At 43.3% G+C, this 26,323-nt stretch overlaps 1 protein-coding gene across 1 annotated transcript in view; it reads right to left on the minus strand.

The window, feature by feature from the left end:
- CDH13 (cadherin 13) overlaps positions 1-26,323 on the minus strand; it is a 1,415,213-nt gene that overhangs the window by 158,298 nt on the left and 1,230,592 nt on the right. Inside the window, exon 8 of the mRNA XM_006860296.1 lies at positions 15,932-16,072. Within this exon, the coding sequence (XP_006860358.1) occupies positions 15,932-16,072 (141 nt within the window). The remainder of the gene's footprint in view (positions 1-15,931; positions 16,073-26,323) is intronic.

The raw sequence follows: 26,323 nt of genomic DNA on the forward strand, positions 1-26,323 counted from the left end.
TATGCTACCAGAGCTCCTTGAAGATGATACCACTTCTTAAATCATTCCTTTGGGCAGGTTGACATCAATAAGAACAACATAATACTGCCCACACTTGAGAAACAGACCCAGGCCAGAAGGGAAATACTTTGAGCTTGGAAATAAATAAACGTATTAAAGCCAATTCTGGATGATTTTGCTGAATCCCACTTAGAAGAACGAAGCTTTAGAGCTGTTGTTGGTAAGTGCTATCGAGTTGGTTCGGACCCACAGTGACCCTGTATAGGGTTTCCAAGGAGCAGCTGGTAAGCTTAAACCACTGATCTTGCAGTTCAAACGACTTTGCAGTCTGACACATTAACCCACAGAATCATTCCTTTCCATTTCTTAGCTCCCTGCTGAGCAGAGCCTGCCTATACATTATTTATTCCCATTGAGTTTGTTGGGGCTTTTCTTCCTGGGAAGAAGTGGAAGCTGACCCAGGACACTATGCAGTTCAGGTAGATTTGCTCATGCTCTTCTGGGAAGGCATTCAACTTCTAGTGAATCAACACACCTTCTCCCCATCCAAAACAAAGCAAAGCAACGCAAAAAACAGATCCACTGCAGTTGAGTGGATTCCAAATGACAGCAACTCTCTAAGACAGAGTGGAACTGCTTGTTAGAGTTTCTGAGACTCTTCATCTTTATAGGAGCACACCGACTCATCTTTTCCCCCAGGGAGTGGCTGGTGGGTTTGAACTGCTGACCCTGAGGTTAGCAGCCCAACGCCTAACCCATATCACTACCAGGGCTCCTTTGGCCCATCCCAGTAAAGTAAGGAACCTCCGGATCGCGCATTCCTCGGGTGTTGTTCTAGAATTTGGACTTCTTATTTGGCACTGCAGCTGTGAATCCTGCCAGCTCAAAGCTGAGCTTTGTCCAGAAGCTGTCTGTCTCTTACTGTACTTACATATCTGGCTTAGTTCCTCATTGAAACGATCAGCGTTCAGAAGAGACTATTCCCCAAATCCCTTCCAACAACATGACTCTTTAACCGAAAATTTCCACTGCCTCTCCAAACAGAATTTATTCCATCTTCCATGATTCACCTGAGCAGATGCTATATGCCTGGCAGCATGCTGGGGCTACCTAAAAAACCCATTGCTGTCGAATCAATGACAAGTTACGGTGACCCCAGGTGTTGCAGAGAAGAACTGTGTTCTAGAGAGTTCTCGAAACCGTGACCCTTCAGAAACAGACTGCCAGGTTTTCTTCCAACGTACCTCTGGCGGTGTGTGTGTGTGTGTGTGATGTTTAACCCTCCCATTTTTGCGTTAGTAGTCCAGTGCACAGCTATTTGTAGGGAACAAACACAAGGCAGTTTCTGTTTTGCTTATGGAACTCACATCCTAGTTGGGAGAGAGTGACAATACGTAAGTGAATATCAGGTGGTATATTACACCTCCTGTCTGTCATTATGCCCTATTGTGGTGACTCATGTGTTGCTGTGAGGCTGGAAGCTATGCCACTGGTATTTCAAATGCCAGCAGGGTGGATAGGTTTCAGCAGAGCTTCTAAACTCAGACAGACTAGGGAGAAAGACCAGACCATGTAATTCAGAAAATTGGCCAGTGACCATGTGATCACAGAGTACAAACCTGTCCAGCTGTCTTCCTTTGGACACCTCATCTGGAGGGATCAGTTGCTAAAGCATATTGTGTTTGGTGAAGCAAAGGGCCAGCAAGGCGGAGGGAGGCCCTGGTGAGACGGACTGGCATGGAAGTTGCTAGGAAGACCTTGGATACGCTGGTGATTGTGAAGCTGATGCAGGACTTGACAGCAGGTCCTTCTGCTGTCCATAAGGTCACTGGGCACCAGAGTCCGCTGTACTGTAGTTCTCTCGACCCAGTTCTCTGGCACGTTAGTCAGTGGGTATGATATATAAACCTACACATACTCTATGTCTAATGGTATATAATATTGTGTAGAATGATGTTGTTGTTGTTGTTAGGGGCCATCAAGTCAGTACTGACCCATAGTGACCTTATGCACAGCAGAACGAAACACTGCCTGATCCTGGGCCAACCTAACTACTGTTGCCATGCTTGACCCATTGATGCTGCCACCTGACCAATGCATCTCATTAGAGGTCTTCCTCTTTTTCTCTGACTCTCCACCCTACTAAACGTGATATCCTTCTCCAGAGACTGGTCCCTCCTGACAATATGTCTGAAGTATGAGAGATGAAGTTCGGCCACCCTGGCCTCCAAGGAGCCCTCTGGCTGCACTTCTTCCAACACAGATCTATAGGTTCTTTTGGCAGCCTATGGGACTTTGAATATTCTCCTCCAACACCACAACTCAAAAGCATCAATTCTTCTACGGTCTTCCTTATTCACTGTCCGGCTTTCACATGCATATGAGGTTATTGAAAATACCATGGCTTTGGTCAGGCGCACCTTAGTCCTCAAGTTGACATCTTTGCTTGTCAACACTTTAAAAAGGTCTTGTGCAGCACATTTGCCTAATGCAATATGTTGTTTGATCTCTTGATTGCTGCTTCTGTGAGTGTTGATCGTTGATCCAAGAATAATGAAGTCCTTGACAACTTCAATCTTTTCTCCATTGATAAGACCGTTGTTTATTGGTCCAGTGGTGAGGATTTTTGTTTTCTTTACATTGAGGTGTAATCCATACCGAAGGCTGTGGTTTTTGATCTTCATCAGTGAATGTTTTAAGTCCTCTTCACTTTCTACTTTCCAACTCACAAGCCACCACAGTACGACAAACGGACAGATGAATGGTGGTGTAGAATGCTAGCTAATAGTAGATCAGAAGCTGAAATGTCTGCTTATAATAAATTATTTGCTGTATGAATAATAAACTTATCTCTAAATCAACTTTTGTTGATGCTCCCATGCTAGGCTCTGGAGCAAGGGTGGGGAATGTGTGGCTCATGGACCATGTAAGCCCTGTGAAAGCCCTGCTCCTGCCAAGGCAACCACAATTTTAGCGATTATGTTGTGGTTGTTAAGTGCCATTGAGCTGCTTTTGACTCACAGCAACCCTGTATAGGATTTCCAAGGCGCTGCTGGTGGGCTTCAATGGCTGACCTTGTTGTTCACAGTTCAGTGCTGAGCCTACAGCACCACACCAGTTAGTTAAATGTTTGACCAAATAGAGCAGGCTAGTCCTGGGGTGGCGCTGTGGGTTAATGCGCCAGACTGCAAAGCCGTTTGAACTGCAAGGTTGGTGGTTCAAGCTCACTGGCTGCTCCTCAGAAACCTTATACAGGGTCGCTATGGGTCGGAACCGACTCGATGACACTTAACAACAACCATAATAGCAATATTTTAGTTGATAATTTTGAATGGCCAGAGAATGAGGTCATAAATTCTGGCAGAAAAAGTTTCAACACGCCTGGTCTAGAGGAAGTGACGAGAAGAACATGACCAAAAGTATCAAAGGATTCAAAGGACATCACCAAGGTTGATGTAACCCAGCGTGGGTACCACAGTCTCAAACTCCACCCCTTCCCTCCTCGCCCTATCCCCACAGTTCACTGCAGCACCTCCCTTCTCCCATTAGCCACAGTGCAGACCCTCCTTTATGTCTAATGTTGGCCAATGGGACTGGTTACCTGCACCCTATGGGGGCGGGGCTTGGGGGGAGAATGGTCTGCCTGAACAGCTCCTTACTTTTGCCATACATGGAGCAGACTCAGGGTCATTTTGGTGTCACCCCATCTGACAGTGCCACATTCCCCCCCTCCCTGCCCTTCTCTCTCTGTCATACCCAGTGATGCCGCTGTTGGGTGGTAGATTGAGATTAGACAGTTCCATATGCACTAGGCTCCTGGGATGTCCACCGTGTGCAGGAACATGAGGAGGGAGAAATAAACTTCCCTGGGAATTCTCCTTTAGGTTTTGAATGGCACTGGAGTTTTCCCACAAAAGAAGAGAAAATCATTTGAGGGAGAAGGAACAGAATGTACAATAGCATCAAGATTGTACAGTTTAACACATTAGCCAATAAACAGATCCGCTGGGGCCCAAGATGAAAACAGGATGAGGCTAGGACTCGGTTCAAAGCCACCGGTGTACAAGATCCAAGGATCCTCTCTCTTACACTGTTCAGTACAAATGGTTTCCAAGTGCCTTGTGGACTTAGAGATTCCATTTTATACTACGCTCCCTTTCTTCTGCTTTTAGCTGTCTACCTCTGAACTCTTAAATTCTCAAGATTACATTGTTGTGTTATCAAATGACTTCGAGTTGGCTCCGACTCACAGAGACCCTGTATAGGGTTGCTGAGCCTTTACATTTTTGAGGGAGCAGAAAGCATCATCTTTCTCCTGCGGAGCAACTGGTGGGCTCAAACCACAGAGCTGTTGGTTATTGTATGGAGGGAGGTGTAAAAATGAGAATAAAGCCCCCTGCTATCAAGATGTTTCCAACTCACACCAAACAGAACTACTCCTCTGAGCTTTGGAATCTGTACATCTTTAGAGGACAGACAACCTCATTCTTCTCCCATGGAGAAGCTGGTGGTTCTGAACCACTGACCGTGTGGTTAGCAGCCCACCATGTAACTCAGTGTACTCCCAGGACCCCTTGCTGGAGGTGTAATCATACCAAACTCTAAGAGTTAAAAAAGATGCATTCTAGCTGTCTGGCTGTAGCTCTTACCATGAGGATATTATCTTTGAGCAAAAGCAGATGGAACAACTCTTCAGAGGCCTTAGAGCAATGGAGAGGCTCAATGGTGAGACTTTGCCAGCTGCGGTAAAAATTACTTTTATTGCTACTGAGTTGCAACTGACCCGCTGGGCATAACCAGAGGGCTAGCAGAAGCGCGGAATTGGCATAGAGACCCACACAAGGATGATGAGCTCAACACAACATGAATATATTATGGAGGTGTGTGATTGATGCGATGAATCATCTGGCTGTCTTGTATGTCTCACTGACAGACTTGAAGAGGCAGCCAGAGGTTAGATTACTTTCTCACTCTTAAAAATCCAGATGTTTTGACATCAAACCCACACAGTTTGTAATCATCTTGGGCATTTTCCTCAAGGCAGGATTTCTCACCTCTCTGTCTATGAACAATTAAATCCAGGGGAAATATAAACAAAACATGCAACATTGTTTTCCTGAACCGGGTGTATGTGTGTACTCTTCAGAGGACATTTCTATTTAAAGAACTCTGCTTATAACTGTACCAATGTTTCCCTTCACTTTCTTTGACTCTAGAAAGCCAGTTGCTGACCTGTGGTTTCAACCACCTCTGTAATTTGAACACTAAGAGGCTTCGTTGATGAATCATGTTTTTCTATGATCTTGGTGCAGGTGGGTAAGTAACTTAACCCCTTCCAAGTGAAGATAAATGCAGAAGCTGAGTGTTGGCTCTCTTGCAGCTAACCCTCACTTTCATTATGTGATAGGGTCTGGGGAATGCGATTTGCAATGGGGGGCTTTTTGGAGTCCTTGGACTTGGCCTGGTCAAGATGAGCCAGCAACTGGCATCATCAGCAAAGAGGATACCACTTGCAGGGTTGGAATTGGTGGTACCCATACATCAGCATCATCCTACTCTACAGGCATACCTTATTTTACGGCATTTCACAGATATTATGTTTTTCCCCAAACTGAAGGTTTGTAGCAACCCTGCGTCGAAAAGTTTACTGGCGCCATTTTCCCAATAGCGTGTGCTCCCTTTGTGTCTCTGTGTCATCTTGTGGTCATTGTTGCAATCTTACAAATTGTTTCACTATGCTATTTTTGTACACCAATTAGACTACAGTCTACGGTCAACATCACTTTTAGATGCATTGTTGTTGTTAAGTGCCATGGAATCAGTTCCAACTCATAGCAACCCTGCATAGGGTTTCTGAGGCTTTGAAATCTTCCCTGGAGCAGAAAGTCTCATCTTTCTCCTGTGGAGTAGCTAATGAACTCGAACCACAGACCGTGTGGTTTGCAATTTAGTGTCTGGAAACCCAAAAAGTGTGTGACTCACTTGATTGCAACATTCAATTTACTACAATGGCTGGAACCCACAATGTCTCCAAGGTCTACCCGTATTCTCTCTTAATATTCCAACTCCTTACTCATTGGGGTTTCTCCATCAGTCTGCACAAAACAAGGGGCAAAGGTCTCAAGAGTGTGTGTGTCTGGTTTTAGTCAGAACCTCAGTCACTTGGGAACCTGCCAGATGTGATATTTTCACGTCATTACAGAACGAAGGTTCATGTATTCACCGTCACGGCTAGAAAGAGCTTGCTGGGAGAGGGCGGTCTGGACGATTCAGAATAACACTCAATCAGCTTTAAAGATTTACTGGACTGTTAAAATGTCTGGGGCTCCACCCTCCAGAAAAGTCAGATAATTGAAATGGGTTCGATTTTCTAAGAAATATGTGGTTGGCTTTCTGGATTCATCTCTGCTGAACACACCGTCTGTGTAATTATATTTGAGCGTTTAGACATAGACTCATTTGCATTTAAAGTACTTTCCTGAGGGTGTGTGAAGTCCTGGTGTGGTACTGTGGGTTAATGTGCTGGACTGCAAAGTGGGTTTGAATTGCAAGGTCAGCGGTTCAAGCTTACCAGCCGCTCCTCGGAAACCCTATACAGGGTCACTATGGGTCAGAACTGACTCAACGGCACTTAACAACAACAAACAAGGGTGTGTACTGTAGGAGAAGCACTGGACTATTAACTGCAAGGCTGGTGGTTCAAATGCACTAGCAGCCCCTAGGAAATCCTATACAGGGATCACTATGAGTCTGAACCGACTTGATGGCTCACAACAACAACAAGGGAAATAAACTCCTGGGAAGTAAGGTGTTTCAGTGAAAGCACATGAATATATTGCATGGATTCCTGGAGGACTGGATAAATGTAACCACTTCAGTTAGACTTCTGGTAATTATTTCTGAAGTCATATCTGGAGATACCATACCACCAAAACCAAATACGAGGTATGAGAGGGCTCCAAAAACTTCATGGAAAAGTTCCATGATCTTTCACAAACTTTTGGAAGCCCTGTTGCAAAAAGATGCAAAATTAACAGGAAACTCCAAATATTCATGTTAACTCAAGACCAACGGAATCAGAAAAGATTCCATGATATTCTGAATGCAGAGGTACTGCTTGGTTATTAATATCAATGATTTCAAAGCAAATGACGTAAAAGGGGTTAATCCCTGTCGAATCATAATTAGATTGTTTTTCTTTTTTATTATGGAATGGGTGATGGTTTACAAAGCAAATCTGTTTTCCACTCAACAGCTCATACACATTTTGTTTCATGCCAATGAATGCAACCCCCACAAGGCAACATCCCTCATCCCACTTCCTCCCTGGGTTTTCCATTTTCTTATTTCCTTCTTTCTTAACCCTTTCTGCCTACTTAACCCTTTCAGCATTTACCCATGGACAAAGTTTTTGTCCATGGGCAAATGCTGCCCCTTCCCCCCTTTAATCTCAAATAGTTGAATAAGAATGCATACCTCCCTAGTGTTACTCAAACTTGTATTTCTCCAGTCTGTGTTTTCATAAAAACATGACAATACATTGTAAGAACACACAGAATTCCACATACACATTCTACTTCTTAACTTGGGTCTTATGTTCGATTTTCTGGAGAATCAAATTCTTCAGCATTTGTGTACTTTTGGTGTGAACATTATATGTTTAGTAAAGAAAAAATGATCCATCTTGAATAAGGTATATTAAGTGTAATTTAGAAGGATATCTTTATTCAATAAAACAAGTGAGAAATTACAGATGCCTGATTTGAAATAACATTATGGCTAACTTCTTGCTCATTCTAACTATTAAGGAATTGAGAGAGAATTCAGATCAGAAGTTAATGTACTGTACATGATTAATTATATTAATGTGTGATACTATTCACAGTATCCAAAAAAGCCAAAAGAACCCAAAGCTCTATCAATTGATGATTGGACAAACAAAATGCAATGTTTTTGCACAATGGAGTGGAAGAGGACTGTCAAAAGGAATAGAGTGCTGACATGTTTTACAACATGAGTAGACCTTGGAGCCATAATGCTTAATGACAAAACAGTCACAAAAAGTCACATACTGTACTATTCAATTTACATGAAAAGCTAAGAAAACTCACTGAAGCAGAGAAGAGATTACTTACTTGTCAGGGACTGAGGGAATGTTGGAATAGGAAAGTACATGCTAATGGGCATGGAGCTTCTTTTGGGGGTGATAAAAATATTTTGAAATTGATACTGGTGATGGTTGTATCAAACCCCAGACTCATTACCGTAGACTTGATCCTAACTCACAGCGGTCCTATGTGAGAGAGCAGAACTGCCACCAAGGGTTTCCTAAGTTGTAAATCTTTACAGAAGCAGATGGCCTTACCTGTTTCCTTTGGAGTGGTTAATGAATTTGAACCACTGACTTTTGGGTTAGCAGCTGAGCACTTAACCACTGTATTACCAAGTCTCCAAAGGTTGCACAACATTGCGAATATACTAAGAACCAGTGAATTGCATATTTCAAAGAGTAGACTTTATGACCCCACGTGTTTGTCCAACGTACGGTGGTGGTGCCACTGGTGTTTCAGATACCAGCAGGGCTATCCATGGTGGACAGGCTTCCAGGCTAAGTAAGACCCTCAAGGAGATGGGAAGACAGTGGTTGTCTCAATGGAATTAGACACAGTAGCGGATGAGAGGAGGGTGCATGATTGAACAGTGTTTCCTTCTGTTGTCTATAAAGTTGCTATGAGCTGAAACGGACTCAATGCTCCCTAATGACAACACAAACTCTATGGTGTAGGAATATATCCTAATAAAGCTGTTATTTTTTAAAAAAAGTTAATGGAATATGAAGCAAAAGTGCATCAGTGAAGGAATGAAATAAACAGAAATTACCCTGACATTGTTTTGCATCAGATCATCCACCAAGAGGAAGAGGCAAATTTCTACCTTGAGAAATAACATAGCTCCTTGACGCTTTGATAAAACTACTTAAGCAAAGGAATGAGTCATAATGAACATACTGAAAAAAGATTAAAATTTCTTGCTGATTTAACCTGCCATACCGACATCAATGAAGATAATTTAAACCTCATAACATAGCGCAAAAATGAAGACACAGGCGAAAAATGTCATCAATCCAATGAACATTTAAAAAAAGTCACTACACGAGAAAATTTGCAATTGAATAGCTCATTTATATGATGAAACTTGGTAGGGAGAAATGTGAGAGAAATGTTCTCAATTTGACAACAATCCAAAAATTTTATAGGTCATTTTCAACAATGAAACGTTATGTGAAGGCGAAACAAACCAACCAACATGCTTTCTAAAATAACAAGGAGTGCTGGGGACACTGTAGGAGCAGCAACGGACTGCAAACCACAAGGTGGACAGTTCAAACCCACCAGCTGCTCCTCTGCAGAAAGATGAGGCTTGGCGATCCCCTAAAGATTTACAGCATCGGAAACCCTATACAGGGTTGTTAGGAGTCAGAAGTGACTCGATAGCACCTAACAACGATAGCAACAAGAAACTAGCAATGACAGAAATAGAGGAAATTTCTATGGAATCACTTACAGAGGTTGGACTTCCTGTTCTCCTTCAATGGACAACAATGTAGCTCAGTTGTTACATAAGGAGCTCTGGTAGCATAGTGGGTTACGAGTTGTGTTGCTAACTGCAAGGTTGGCAGTTCGAATCTACCAGTCGCTCCACAGGAGACAGACGAGGCTTTCTACATCCATAAAGGTTTAAAGCCTCAGAAACCCTGTACAGAGTCGCTATGAGTCAGAACAGACCCCACAGTATATAATCACCACCAGCAATTGTTAGATGAAGAAGAAATCAAAGTGTTCACAGGCCAACAGGAAAGAGATAAAGTATGATAGATATCATAGCAGGCAGCTAACTACCACAATTGGATTTATATATAAAGCTGATGTCACACACAAAAATAAGATCACTTTTGGGCATTCTATTGTGTTCTTGAGGATTGCACATTGACTTCTAGAAACTGGAGATTGGAACCCAGCGCCCATTTGAGAACTAATGTTATCAACTCCCTGAGGTTCCGTTTCCGCTTCCTCCCTTCTCTGTTCTGTCTGCGACCTTCCTCTGCTTTTGAGAATGTGCGATGGCAGACATCTCTCACCTTCCAGCTTACCCGCTGTTCCAGCAGGGCTTCTGTGAAGCAGTTCGACTCTATCACACAGTGTCTCTGTGAGCCCGCAGTAACTCAACAACACACAATAACAAGAACAAGCTTCCAGCTAGGGGACTGAACCTTTTACGTTTCATGTCATTTGTAACACAGGTATTGTGATCTTATAACCCAAATTGTTTGTTTTTTGTTTGTTTGTTAAGTGCCGTCGAGTCGGTTCTGACCCATAGCGACCCTGTACAGGGTTTCCGAGGGTGTAAATCCTTATGGGAGTAGAAAGCCTCATCTCTCTCCCGCGGAGCGGCTGGTAGTTTCAAACCGCTGACCTTAAGGTTTGCAGCCCGATTCGTAACCACTACGCTACCAGAGTTCCTTTACCATTGACCAAATTCATCAAATTGCCAAAAAGGAAAACAACAACAACACACACAACTGACTTATGAATTGTCAGTTAACTTTTTTAAGGTGGTTGTTGTTGTTAAGTGCCGTTGAGTTGGTTCCAACTCATAGCGACCCTGTATAGGGTTTCTGAGGAGCAGCTGGTGGGTTTGAACTTCCCACTTTGCAGTTCACAGTCCAGTGGTTATCCTAGAGCGCGACACCAGGAGTCCATACTTTTAAGGTCCAACATGAAAATTAAATGGAGTAAATGAAAATCCCAAGTCCACTGTAGGGTAAGCACTGGACTGCAAGGTGGTTTGAATCACAAGGTTGGTGGTTCAAACTCACCAGCTGCTCCTCAGAAACCCTATTCACTATGAGTTGGAGTCAACTCAACAGGACTTTACAACGACAGCCACAATCACTGGTAAGCACATTCTTTCAAAGACAAATGGAGAATGGGTACAAGTGAGCTCATTTGTCCCCAAGAGTCAAGGGATTTGTGTGAAATACCAATGATTTGGTCAGTGTATGTAGAGATTAACTTTGCTCTGGTCACAAATCAGAAGCCTTTCTGAAAATAGCATTAGATCAATGAATGGATAAGACTCTCCATAGATGCGAGGGACTCACCTAGGGCTCAAACTCTGGGTTCGGGGAGTCGATCTACATTTTCAAAGATCCTTTACAAATACCTTATCTAAGAAACTCAGAGTGGACATTCAGTTGAAGCCAAATGTACACACCATCGAACACATGGCCGCCATTCTGCACAAGGAAGACGGCACTTCTCACCTACATCTGTATCAAAGTCAAGGGTTACTAGTGATAGCATGAATTGGTAGCAATGCTGAGGATGGCCTTGGTTCATCTCTCCAGAGACACTGCTGTCAAGTTACAAAGACTGGGAAACGTGCAGGAAATATGTTTTACACTTCCATGGGGGAGTGCAGCAGAAACAAGGGTTACTAGTGATTGCATGAATCGGTAGCAAAGCTGAGGACGGCCTTGGTTCATCTCTCCAGTGACACTGTTCTTGAGTTATGAAGCCTGGGAAACGTGCAGGAAATATGTTTTACACTTCCATGGAGGAGTGCAGCAGGAATACGAGAGGTGTGGGACTTCCACAGTCATTATCAACAACCACAAACCACAAACCCAAAAGCTGTCATCAAACGGCTTTTGACTCATAGTGACCCTGTAGGATGGAATAGAACTGCCCTGTAGGTTTTCCAAGGCCACCATCTTTGTGGGAGCAGATTGTCTGTCTGGTCTTTTCTCCTGTGGAGGCTCTGGTGGATTCAAACCACTGACCTCCTATCTAGCAACCAAGCATCTTAACTACTGGGCCACCAAAGCTCCTAAGAAATACAAGAGGAGATAACAAATGAGTGGACTTTTCACTGAGAACTTATTATTCGACTGTGTTTACAACTTGTCCTTCCAAGATCATGACATTCCTGTTGTTGGAAGTTGCGACAGCCAGCTAAAAACAACACACATTTCCCCCAGTGTCTCCTATCTCTAAAGGGGCTGAGGAGATGCACCTAGTTATCACCAGGGAGGGTTCTGGGAGAGCTCCTTAAATGAGGGTTACATGGATGGCAGGTCCACTTTTGCCTTCTCATTTCATACTTTTTTCTACCTGTCGTATGGATGCGATGACCGGTGTCACATAGCCACACTGTACCACAGGACAACCTCAAGGAAGGCAGAGAAGGGGGATAGGAGGAATCTGAGGACTTCATGGCATGAGAGCATCAAGAAACCACTGTGGGATTGTCTAGCTGCAGGCTTTCACACGGGACAGCCTGGCTGTGTGGAACACATTGCTACTTCTAGCTTCTGCTATTTGCAGCTGATTGTGACTCCTCTACAAAGCAGAGCTATGAAAACATGGATTCCTCTGGAGACAGACCACACGTCAAATAGAATTTTCAGAACGATGTGTTAGGATTAACTTGTTAAGAAATGTACTCATATATGTTGAGGTTTCTGTAATGCAGCATCTTTTTGGACAATGCTCTGTATACCCTCAAACCTCCCCTCCCCCCCGCCCCCTTTTCCATTCTGGAATGACTTAATCTTGACAGCCATTTCTTAAAAAAATACCTCAGTGTCAAACATTACTAAAAACACACAAACAGCAGAAGACAAAATAGATGACCGGGACCTCCTAAAAATTAGATACTTAGGGGCATTAAAAGGTTTTGCCCAAAGAGCAAAAGGGCACCAACAAAATGGGAAATTGTTTTTTGCAATGACGTACTAGACAAGGGAATAATCTCTAAAATGCATAGAAAACTACAACACCTCCACAAGAAAAAGACAAATAATCCAATTAAAAATGGGCCCAGGATATGATCAGATACTTCACCAAAGAAGACATTCAGGTAGCCCATAAATATATGAAGAACTATTCATCATCATTAACTATTCAAACTTCCTCTCTCTTCCAACAATGCCCTGCTGGCCTAAATCTTCCATGCTCTGGACTTCATTCAATCTGGTCTTGGGTCTTACCATAGATTTCCCTTCTCTCCCTGACAAGTTTTTCTTGGTCTTTCTTGCTTTTCTCCCAGGTCTGATTCCACAGGGGGGCAATATTAAGATTCTGAATCACCTCCAGAATTCATTCTCCCCTAGAACTGTTGGGTCTGAACAGTATATGGTGTGTCTGAGCAGATTCAAAGATAACTTTACAGAGAAACAGTAGCTTTTCAATAAGGAGAGAGAAAGCGCTCTATGAAAGAATATCAGTCAGCCTCTTAAACTTTGTTGTTGTTGTTGTTAAGTGCCGTCGAGTCGGTTCCGACCCATAGCGACCCTGTACAGGGTTTCCGAGGGTGTAAATCCTTACGGGAGTAGAAAGCCTCATCTTTCTCCCGCGGAGCGGCTGGTAGTTTCGAACCGCTGACCTTAAGGTTCGCAGCCCGATTCGTAACCACTACGCTACCAGAGCTCCTTAAACATCATAATCATCATCCATCATCATCATCATGGTAACATTATCTTCCTCACCACCACAAGACTGTGTTTCCTGGAACGTGTTGGAGAAACACGAGAATATTAAGCAGCCCTGGATTAGCTGCTATCAGGACATTCTCATTGGAAGAATAGAATTCAAAGCATATGAAGCTACTGCGGACTTTGCTACTCTGTGGTTGGAACAGTGACTTTCTAAGACACCACTGGGAGAGCAGGAGATGTCTATCCCCTGAATATACCATGAAGGGTGGCAAGATGACAAGTCACCGGAGAACCAGGAGAAGGCCTACCTATCCCAAGTCCCCTGGGATAATGGAGTTCAGGGAGAAAGGGACCAGGTCACTGCCGGCCCACGTGTGGGCTTCTTATCTGGATGTCTTGGAAGGTGGAAAACCTCAACGGCAGGTTGAGGAAGCACAACACTGCAGGCAAGAGGTCACCTTTGGAGGTGTTCGTCCCATTTCTTCCACTTTACTGAAGAACCAGGAAGACCCTAACCAGAATTTTTGTTTGAAAAGCTCAGTTCCTCTTCCCTAAAGGCATTCCTCTCTGCCTACCGGTACACACCCACCAATATCTGGTACTGCTGACCTCCCCCAAGGAGAGCTTCCCCATATGAGAGCCGATAAGATTCAAGTAACCAACACTGACCAAATGGTTTGAATGTTGCATGATATGACCAATAAGTTTGGAAGCTGCATACCACCGCAGGAAACTCCCTCGGACTGCCTATAAAAAGGCCTGCGTGCCTGCTTTCTAGATTGCCACCAATTTGGATGGTAGACCCACCACATGCTGTGTTCTTCTGAGATCAATAAAGGCTACTGCTGATTGCATACGCGAGGTGAGTCATTTGTGGGGGGTGCAAAAAGTGGGTATAACATTACAATGTCTCTGACCCCAAAGCAGCCATGTAGCATCTCTCGTGTTCACAATATGCTCAACTCATTTATAAAACATGGCCAATGGAACCCATCATACACAGTAGAATGAGAAAAGGGTAGATACCCAAGAAAGGCTCCGCTAACCTCAGGGCTTGCTGGTACTATTCTCTTCACTTGGTCAGGAATGGGATCGTCAAATCCTTGACCCCAGCCCCCAAGGAAACCATGATCATAACACAACGTCACCAGCTGCATAATGTCAAAGACGTCTGGCTTTGGACACAAATTCAACCGCTGAATGTAATCTCAGCCCCATCCCCCCTCATCACTCTGTTGGAATAAATGGGCAACAACATGATCCCTAACCATAAAAGCACAAGAGTTGGGAATAAATAATTGCTCCGGGAGACAAGCTAACTCAGCTGTTATTTACAAGCTCCCGGGCCACCTTGTTGTTACCAAGATGTTCTGCTTTACCTCCTTGCTGCTGTTCTGTCTGGCCTCTCTCTCAATCTATACTGGCTGAAAAAAAATAGCTATTGTTATGCTAAAATTACAATGGGCTGCACATAACTCAGCATTAAATAACAACTGTAAAATTATGAAAATGGCATTTTGGCATTAAAAGTGCTTTTCTTCTGGACTTTAACAGGATATAGTGCCTTTGTGCTCACAACACTCTGGGAGTTTTAGCTCCACACAGGTAGCAAGATAAAAATGTGACTAATTCCCACCCCCTCCACACACACAGTGGGCAGAGATGGGCAACTTGGACATTGGATACCCAAATGGGGACGGGGAACTACAAAGGCAAGAAGTGACTGGCTTACAAGCTTTCAAGAGGGAACCTAGAGCTAGGGGGCATGGAGAAAGGCAGAATCACCAGTGAGTACTATCCAATCTGTCTAGGCGGAGCTGATAAAATGAAATACAGATGGGTTACTCGCGACACTGTAGTGAATAATGGTTATCAAGACTGATTGTGAGGGTTGAAAATGCAAAGGAAGATGTTTTGTAGCAAGGAAGGGAGTGATTATTTCTCCAGTCTAGGAGCGGAGGTCTCTAGGACCATCAACGGAGAAGAGCCGAGAGCGGGACCCTACCCAGGGAAGCAGGGATGCCTGAGATGGAGACAGAGACGATGACATGGAGTGATGAAGCGGCTGGGGATTTTGGATCCAGAGAGGGCGAGGGACTGTGGGCCAAAGACTGGAGAGGGGGAAGTGTAGAGGATGGGTTTCTAGGATATACCCTTTGGTTGGTTGATGATGCATGAAGGGGACTGGAACCATGGCAATGAATGTAAAACTAAAGTTCTCTCATGTAAACATGTAAACTATCATACAATTCACAATAAAACATTAAAAAAAAAAAAAAAAAAGGTGACTAAGTGTTCTGGCAACACATCATCCTCTGCCCCACAAAGGCAGACTTTTCATATTGCAAACAGGAAGCCTACAGGGGAGGAAGAATTTAAGACTGACTGGTAATCGTGGGCATGATCCCGGTGTGGGTGCTGAACAGGACTTACCTCTTTCTTGGTGAATTTTGGTGAGTGGTCATTTTTGTCATCAATCACAATGGTAGCTGTGGCAGTGCCAGTTAACCCAACATCCAGACCCGCCATATCTTGGGCTTCGATGATGAGTTCATACTTGGGATTTTCCAGCGTCTGTTAAAACAAAGCAGAACAGAGAAGATGACGTTGAAGCTACTTCCCTGCTTCCTCCCCACATTCACTTTGGGCTGTTGTCTTTAGTTAGGCACCTGCTGTGTCTATGTAGGCTTCTGGGGGTCTCATCATGAACACACGGGAGATGGTCCAAGGGATAGGATCTACTTTCTGTCCTTATTTAAGAGGACATTTGACTCACTCCAGGATGCTTTATTACCTGGGTCTGGTTGGACACGCATGTTGACATATCAACACATTTCCACAGTCGCCTTATGAAAAAGATCTGAAAATGAAGCTGCCTTTGATGACAAGATTAGGACCAAGATGGCAGCCAAAGTAAGACAGCACACCCAAATTCCTTTGGGGATCTATTCACAACTGTACTCAGCGAGTAGTTTAGGTGAGATTGCCTCTCCCCACGCCTCTCCACACACCTGTGCTTGCCAACTTTTGGAATGAAGGAGTCCTTCTTAAGAAAACATTGTTGTTAATGTTGTTAAGTGTTGTCGAGTCGGTTCTAATTCATAGCCACGCTGTAGAGAGTGTCCAAGGAGCAGCTGGTGGGTTTGAACAGCTGACTTTGGGATTCACAGTCCAATGCTGATCCTACAGTGCCACACCAGAAGTCCACATATTTCTTAAGAGAATAGGCACAGCCTATCCCTCGGACAGAGCAACTCAGGCGGGCCCTGGCTGGCTCTGAGGATTAGGGAAGGAGTTGGGTTCAAACTGGCATGAGCTTGGAAGCCTGTGGCCCAGAACACAGGTCAGGCATCACCTGGTTACAGCAAGGGTTGGGAATGAAAAGAAGCCATCTGCTGAGAGAATTTGGGTGAAACTTGGAGAAAAAGCAAAGCCTTCCAGTGATATTCAGAGAGGTGCTTTTTCATGCCACACTAGGAGACAGATCTGCCAAGGTTTCTTTGCTGAGTAAGGTGTTCCTTCTCAGTTGGCTGAAACCAGTTTGGAGAATTTTTTTTTTTTTTTTTTTAATCAAGCACACAGACAATTCAGGTTGAACCACCATCAATAACAACAATAAAAGACATTGACAATTGGACATACAGTTCTACCAGTACAAGGGCGAGAAAAAACCATCCTACCAACCAATAACTAAAAATGCCGTGGGGAGCAGAAAACAAAATTGCCTGTTGGCATGTTTTCATTTCCTTCCAAAGCCACAGGATTACATGGCAAATTTTAAGAACTAAGTATGAGCTGTCCCAGAGCTTTTAAATCTTTTAAAGGGTGCCTCTAGGACATCTTTGATTGGCTGTATCTTGAACTAAGAGCTTCTGAGATAGGGACTTAAGGGGCTTTGGATAGTTGGACAGTTTGGTATAACCCTAAACATTTACATTCACAATGATGAATAGAATGCTGAAGTGTCCTCGGCACAAGACTGCTCACAATGTTTCAATTTTAACTCCAGTTGTACTGGGATTGTTGGAGGCTCTGGATGGTAGCACTGGTTAAGCACTTAGCTACTTAATGAAAGGTTGTTGTTGTTAAGTGCCGTCGAGCCGGTTCCGACCCATAGCGACCCTGTACAGGGTTTCCGAGGGTGTAAATCCTTATGGGAGTAGAAAACCTCATCTTTCTCCCGCGGAGCGGCTGGTAGTTTCGAACCGCTGACCTTAAGGTTCGCAGCCCGATTCGTAACCATGTGAAAATCCATTCAGGGGTGCCTCAGAAGAAAGAACTGGTGATCTCCTCCTGGAAAATCAGTCCCTGGAAACCCCACAGAGCTAGGTTCTATGCTTTGCTTCACTCCTGCTCTGCCTCATGCATTTGACATTTCTGTCTAAAGCAGTAAGCAGCTAATCCTTCTCAAACTGAAGCTATTAAAAAAAAAAAAAATCAGTCTAATCTAAGTGGCTTTGTGCTTGCTGTCTCCACTTACCATCACTGAGAAGCTGGACTGGATTAAGAGTCTTGGTGTGGCGCTGTAGGATAAGCACTGGACTACTGACTGAAAGGTTGGCAGTTCAAATCCAAAAGTCTCTCCTTGGAAACCCGATACAGGGCTGTTATGAGTCAGAACCGTCTCAACAGCATTTAACAACAACAAATCACAAGATGAGGAGTTCTGGTACAGTGCTGTATGATAAGCATTGGACTGCTAACCGTACAGTCGATGGTTCAAACCCACCAGTTGCTCCTCAGAAGCCCTATACAGGGTTGCTGTGAGTTGGAAACAATTTGGCAGCATCTGTCAATGATGTCAACAACACAACACAACACCATGATCAACAGAGAAAACGTACAAGCTGTCCAAGATTTCAGTTTGCTTGAATCCACAATCCACACTCACGAAGGAGTAGTTAAGAAATCGAAAAACATTTTGTATTAAGCAAATCTGCTTCAAAAGACCTCTTTAAAATGCTAATGAGAAAGGTGTCACTTTGAGATTAAGATAAGACTGAACCAAGCCAAGGTCTTTTCAACTGCCTCATATACACATGAAAGTTGACCATCAAAGAATCGATACATTCAAATTATGGTGTTGGAGAAGAGCAGCAAAAGTACCATGGATTACCAGAAGAAGAAACAAACCTGCCTTGGATCAAGAACAACCAGAAATCTCCTTAGAAGTGAGGATGGCAAGATTTTGTTTCTTGTACTTTGGACATGTGGTGGTCAGGAGGGCCCAGTCTCTGGAGAGGGACATCATGCTTAGTAAAGTGGAGAGTTAGTGAAAGAGAGGAAGCCCCCCAACAAGATGGATTAACACAGTGGTTGCAACCATGCATTCACATATAATTGTGGGGCTAGTTCAGGACCGGGCAGTGTTCCATTCTGTTGTGCAGAGGGTCGCAATGAGTTGGTATTGACTCAATGGCACCTAACAACAACAACAATGAATAAATTCTGCAGGAGGCCTGGTGACACAGTGGGTTAAATGTCAGGCTCCAAGGTCGGTGGTTCAAACCCACTAGCCATTCCTCAGGAAACAAGACATGGCTGTTTGTTCTCATAAAGCTTTCTAATCTCAGACACCTTTAAGGAACACTTGTGTTCTGTCTTACAGGGTGGCTGTGTATTAGAATCGACTTGAGTTTGGGTTTTTGGTTTAGTTTATAATTTCTGGAGCTAGATCACTGTTGTTAAGTGCCATTAAGTCGGTTCCGACCCAAAGCAACCTTGCGTAGGGTTTCTGAGGAGCAATTGGTGAGCTTGAACCACCTACCTTGAGGTTCAAAACAACCTTGCAGGCCAGTGCATTAACCCACAGTACAACAACTAGACCATCTGAAGCCAATAAATTGGTCCATCTACATTATCTTTCCTAAGTGTTTCTAGGCAAGAAAGCCAGTAATTGGAACAGTCAAGAAACAGCACAGGTCTAATTTTTCAGTACGTTTTCGCTTTTGTCAAAAGCAGTGTACTTTTTGAAATTTTTGAAATCACACAAGGCTATAATTTTCCCATTATGGAAGAGACCATGGTAAACAATCTATTTTCCCCATTTCATTTCAAACCTACCAGTTGCTCTGTGGAAGACAGATATATTGGCCATCTGTTTTTGTAAAGATTACAGCCTTGATAACCCCACGGAATAGTTTTGTGTAGTCCTATAGGGTCACTACGAGCCAGAATGGACTTGACAGCAGGGGCTTTGCAGGAGATTCTATGATAGCCACCTGGTGAAGACAGGACTCTCTCCAACGTGCAGTTCAGACTGATCGTGTCAGCACTATTATGTGGGCTGCTAGAGTCTCCACGAGGCACCATCACTTGTTCATAGTAAGTCCAGGTGGAGTTCAGGTAGGCTTGACTCCATCCCTCATGGTCATATGGATCCTACATTTCCCATGGTCCACTGAGGATCACGTAACCCAAGCTACACTACTATGATCTGAAATGCAATTCCAGGATATGGTTCTTTTGAGATTCCTAGTAGTGGAACGTAGCCAACAGCTGTTGGTGGCCACTGTGTAGCCATACAGAGAATGTCAGTCTTAGAACAAAGGGATCATAGAGGAAAACAGAACCGGGAGGTTCTTTTCGTATCAGCTGAGCCCCTTAATAGTCATACTTGAAATCAGAATCTACCCCTTTAGATCCTGACAGTCCTGTGAGTTCAATTCATGAGCAATCTGTGATTTACCATCTTACTTGTTGGATAATCAGAGGACTTGAAGGACTTACTGATGACAATCAAAGACAACAGCTTTCCGTATGGATTACACCTTGACATGGAAACAAAATATCCTAACAATAAGTGACATGATAAAAGGAGAAGAGAGAAGTTGGCAAGGATTTCATATCACCTAGGTTCAAAATCAACACCCAAGAAGGCGGCAGTCAAGAAATGAAGTGAGGTATTGCACTGCGGAAATCAGCTGCAAAAGACCTCTTTAAAGGGTTAAATACAAACACACAATAGTATACTATACAATGCTGAAGAATGCAAAACACCTCACAACATGGATGAACCTGGAGGACATTATGTTGAGTGAAATTAGTCATTCACAAAAGGGCGAATATCCTAAAAGACCAATGTTATAAAATGTTAAGAAAAGGTTTTCTTGATAAAAGATAAAATCTATGATGTTTATGGGGGCATTGGGGATAGAAAAATAAAAATGAATAAATAAGTAAATAAAGAGTTAAAAAAGAGAGACAACACTTTGCGGACTAAGGTCAAACTTTGGTCATTTCAGCCACCTCATAGGCTTGTGAAAGCTGGACAATGAAGGAGGAAGACCAATCAATAAAGAGTTGTTGCCTTTGAAGGATGGTGTTGGTGAAGAAAATGGAGTGTACCACGGACTGACAGAAGAGGAACATGTCTGTTTTGGAAGAGATACAGCCGAGTGCTTCTTAATGCTGTTCTGAGTGTTGGGGTATAGGAATGGGAAACAGCATCCCTTCCTTCAAGGTGTTCTCAGGTTCCTGTTGGAGCCTTTAATGGAGACATAACACAGCAGCGACAGTCAAAGACAAGCTTCTTGCTGTGGTTGTTCAGTACCGTCGAGTCAGTTTTGACTCAGAGACCCTATATAGGATTTACGAGGCTGTAAATCTTTTGTAAGGAGCTCTGGTAGCGTAGTGGTTACGAATCGGGCTGCGAACCTTAAGGTCAGCGGTTCGAAACTACCAGCCGCTCCACGGGAGAAAGATGAGGCTTTCTACTCCCGTAAAGATTTACACCCTCGGAAACCCTGTACAGGGTCGCTATGGGTCGGACCCGACTCGATGGCACTTGACAACAACAACAACAAATCTTTTGTGGGAGCAGAAAGCTTCCTCTTTCTTCCCCGGAGTGGCTGGTGGGCTCAAACTGCTGACCCTGTGGTTTGTAGTTCAGAGCTTATCGTATAGAGCCACCATACTCTCAAAACCAAGCTCAGGTTGGTACAAATTCTAATGACTGCACCAAGAATGGGCATATCAGCATAGACTCCCTTGTACTTTCACATATTTCCTAGATAATTAAAAAAAAAAAAGAAAAAATGAACCAGCCAATTCTCATCCCCTGAAGTAAATAAAACTTCATTGCTGCAATGAGAAATCAATTAGACTATTAAGTAGATAGATGACAAGGTTTGGGAGGAGGTGGTCCAAAAGCCTCAATTTTCTGGCAAACTTAAGATTAACGTTAAAAATATTTTTACTGTCAAAATAGTATCCAATTATTTTAAGAAAAATAAAAATGACAGTCATTTCTAAAGTGGAAAGTAAGAACTCTTCCACTTACGTGCAACCTCATTTCTGAGATAAATATGGCTAAAAATAGAGACAGTGTGGTATGTATCTCTACTTATTTTTGTCCTCCAAAACACTCACTGCCATAGAGCCAATTCTGAGTCACAGAGACCCTGTATAGCGTTTCTGAGACTGTACCTTTATGGGAACAGAAAACCCATCTTTCTATCAGGAGCAGCTGGTGGGTTTGAACCGCTTGAATATGTATCTGTATACATATATAACTAGGAGACTGTCCTGTGGTTCAAATCCACCAGTTGCTCCTCAGAAACCTATATAGAAACCCTATACCAAGTAGCTATGAGTCAGAATTGACTCCATGGCACTTACCAACAAGAACATGAGTTTGATGTGAGTGCCCATAAACCCATCTCTGCATTTTATCCACCACTGTATAGACTCAATAGGAACCCTAGTGGTGCAAATGTTAAACACTCCGACATTAGCTGAAAGGATGGTGGTTCAAACCCAATAGCAATTCTGCAGGAGAAAGAGCTGGTGATATGAACCTGTAACCAGCACAGCCAACAAATCCCATAGGGCAGTTCGACCATAAATTCACAGCACATCACTACCACAGTGGACCCACCTAATCCATACAATCAATCCTTAGTCAGGTTCCAATAAGAAGAGAAAAATGCCACCTGGTTTTCTCCCTCAGTCCCTGACAGGAATATTAGGTTCTACTTGGGTTCTACTTCCTAATCCTTTTCAGGGACGTCTCCTAACTCCCTAGTGTGAAGTGTCAACTCACTGTTGCTGACAGTCCCCACTCCTAGTGACCCTATATAGTGTTTCTGAGGAGAAATTGGTGGGTTCGAAGCACCAACCTTTCTGTCAGCAGTCCAGAGCTTACCCTACAGCATCGCACCAGGACTATGCTTACTTACTTTTTAAAGTAAGTTATTCATCTTGAAAACACATCTCCATATTCATATATGTGAAGTGTATGCATACCATTCATGTAAACATACCGTCTCTATACCACACATGTATATACCACGTATGTCATGTGTGCATGTCATGTATATCTGAATGGTGCGTATGTGTGTGTTGTTATTGTTATGAGCCGTGGAGTTGGTTCCGACTCACAGGGACCCTGCACAGGGTTTCTGAGGCTGTAAATCTTTACGGGAGCAGAAAGCCCCATCTCTCTCCTGCGGAACAGCCGGTAGTTTTGGACTGCGGACCCTGAGGTTAGCAGCCCGATTCATAACCACTGTGTGACCAGAGATCCTTGTGTATGTATGTATATATGTATGTATGTATGTATGTCATATATGGCCCCTTACCAGCCACTGTGCATTTGTTGCTGAACAACACTCCACTGAGGATGAACGTCTAGCTCAAAGCTTCCCACCTTAGATACCGAAGACCCACGGGTGTCCAGCCATTCTCATTTTGTGAGCCAAATGAACAGGAAGCAGGAAAGCCCTGGTCCTCTCATGGCCAAGATGTACTCTCCAACCAGCTTCACTGCAGATGGAGCTAGAAGGTTGGATCTCACTAGTTCCTGTGCCCATTTCTCAACTGGTTCAAGGGCAGATGGGCGGGGTCGGCTCCGAGAGAGAGAATGAGCCCTGGGAGCTACACTGAAGTCGCTCTGTCTCTGAAGTCTGGACGTTGCTCTGGATCAAGTCTTCTCTGTGTCTTGGCTGTTCCACGAGTGCCTCTATCCTGTAACACATCCCAGCTCCCAGGAAATTCCCCTAAAACACATGCTAACCCAAATGAGACAAATTCTGTTTTCTAACCTGAACAAAGATTTTATTGAGACTGCTTATGTAACAATATATATATGTTGTTAGGAGGGACTGGTCACTAGAGAAGGGTATCATGTTTGGTAAAGTGGAGGCTTGGAGAAAAAGAGGAAGATCCCCAGTAAGATGGATTGGCACAGTGGCAGCATCAATGGGCTCAAATGTAGCAATGATTGTGAGGTTGGCCCAAGACTGGGCAGTGTTTTGTTCTGCTGTGCATAGGGTCTCTATGAATCAGTACCAACTCGATGGCACCTAACAACAACAACAATATATGTTAAGGACCCTACAACTTCACCAACACAACGTTTTGGACTGAAAGAATACATATTTTTTGTAGATGTGATCCCACATTTAATTTAAAATGAATTTTTAATACTAAAATGCCTACCTAGCAAAAACTTTCCACTGGATCTTTAATGAAATTTTTATTTTATGAATAAAACAAAACAAAACAGGAACTTTCATGGTTAAAATTGTCATGTCTTGGGTACTTCTGGCCCTAATTATACTACCAGACACCACCACTAGGACATGGGAACGTATTTTTGGAAGTAAGACTGTAATTATATACAACCTGTGTTCTGGAGACCTGGAATGGCCCTTGCAGGATAAGGCATTGGACTGCAAGAGCAGTTTGAATTCCAAGGTTGGCAGTTCAAACCCACCAGCTGCTCCTTGGAAACCCGATACAGGGTAGGAACCAACTCAATGGCACCCCACAGCAACGATTTAAAGACTGTTTGTTTTCCTAATTTAAATATGTTAGTTAACGTTGATCTTACGTGCTTATCTAACCATTTCAAAAACAGAATAAAATCTAGTATGATCATTAGCAAATGGATTTCTTTGGAAAGTTATATTTTATTTGGGAATTTCCAAAAAAAAAAAAAAAAATCAATCACTCACTCACTCACTCAATCAGGGTCTAACTATAAACTTGAGTGGAGGATCTTTCTGGCACCAAAGGCAGCTAGATTCAGTTTCAGTTCATTGTAACCAAAAGAAACTATGGTGAAGGCAATTTACCAAATCTCCTCTGACAAACAGTTGGACAAGGTGTCCAGTCTTCTTTACAATAAGATGAACTCATGTGGCTGGTTCTGGCCAATGGAACATGGGCAGAGATAACAAACCTGGGCTGGCATCTAAACCTCCCACTAAGCGTGACAATAATAGTGAGGTTGGCCCAGCATCGGGAAGTGTTTCATTCTGCTGCGCATAAGGTAACTATGAGTTGGTACCTACTTGGTGGCAGCTAACAACAACAACAACAACAACAACAACAACAATACTTTCTATTTCCCTTACAACAAAGAACCTAGATCTTTGTATGACTGTTACCAGAGTCCCTCTGCTAACCAGTGCTAGACTATGATTTGAACAATAAATGAACTTGTCTGTAGGTTTAGGGGTTGTTTACCACAGTGCATAGCCTGCGCAACCAGTATTTTGCTTATGTTTCTGGCTTTGTTTTATTTTAAATGCCTATTTACCATCTTCATAAGTGGATGACAAAGTTTCCAAAGGGAAGACCGTGCCTTTGGCCACAACATCTAGCGTGCGCCTAGCACACAACGCGGCTGATTTCTTTCATTATTGATAATGATGACATATGGCTGTTTCCCTGAGCGAAATTGTATCACAAAGGAATGAGCATCTCAGTGCATTTCCAAGTCAGAGCCATTTATCCTTGGGGAACGGCTGGTACTGTAAAGAACATTAGCTCAAGGAGATAAGATTTTAGGTTGACCAAAAAATGCCAGGTGTCAAAAACAGGAGAATTCAGTTGGCTGCTTTAATTTCATTTTCAGTGATGTCATCTGTAAGACATATCTAAGAGTCAAGCTGCTCTCCTTGGTTTGAATACCGCAGCCACACAGTTCTATCACATTTGCCATGTCCTCCTGGGTGTCTATTAGCAGCTACCAGTTCATAGACACTCAAGAACAGAAGGAAGATGGTGTGTCTGCCAGAAAACGCTTTGGGCGCATCTCCACAGACCCAGGCTGGGTTCACTGATCATGCTGATTTGAAAAGCAAACATTTCTTCTTGGAAATAAGAACCAAATCATGTTATTAAATCTGGGACATCATCAATCACCAGATCCTTGATGGTTTGCACAGCTACGGAGACTTCCATGCAAGTATGCATTTATCACTAATAATAAACAAAATGGTACTTGTGTGTGTGTGTGTGTGTGTGTGTGGAGATCAATGAACAAATTAACCCACACGGTACCTCTTCTTGAAATGTTCAGTGTGCCTCTCTTCACTCTTTCCTTTCGGCTCTTCTGATCTCTATTCCTTCCAGACTTAGTCCTGCTTAGTTACTGATGATCATTACTGGTTGGAAGGAGCCCTGGTGTTACAACAGTTAAGTGCTCAGCTGCTAGCTGACAGGTTAGCAGTTTGAACCCACAAGCAGCTCCATGGGAGAGCTACTTCTGTAAAGATGACAGCCTAGAAAACTCGAAGGGACAATTCTACTCTGTCCCATGGGGTTGCTATGAGTTAAAAATGGACTCTGTAGCATCCAATCGCAAAATCAACAGCATTCTGTATTGGACTGAAAGACTCTCTGAGATTACTAAGGCAGAGATCTTAGTGGATAACAGGGTGACTGATACCTACGAGGGAACAATCAATACTTCATCAATTACTATTGCCTTGGCTCACCCACTTCCTAGCTGACTGACCCTGGTCAAAGTTCTTAAATTCTCACTGCACTGGTTTTGTCATCGGTGAAATGGGGAGATAATAATACTTATAGGGC

This window comes from Chrysochloris asiatica, unplaced genomic scaffold (assembly GCF_000296735.1).
Source record: "Chrysochloris asiatica unplaced genomic scaffold, ChrAsi1.0 scaffold00037, whole genome shotgun sequence".
Classification (NCBI taxonomy): domain Eukaryota; kingdom Metazoa; phylum Chordata; class Mammalia; order Afrosoricida; family Chrysochloridae; genus Chrysochloris; species Chrysochloris asiatica.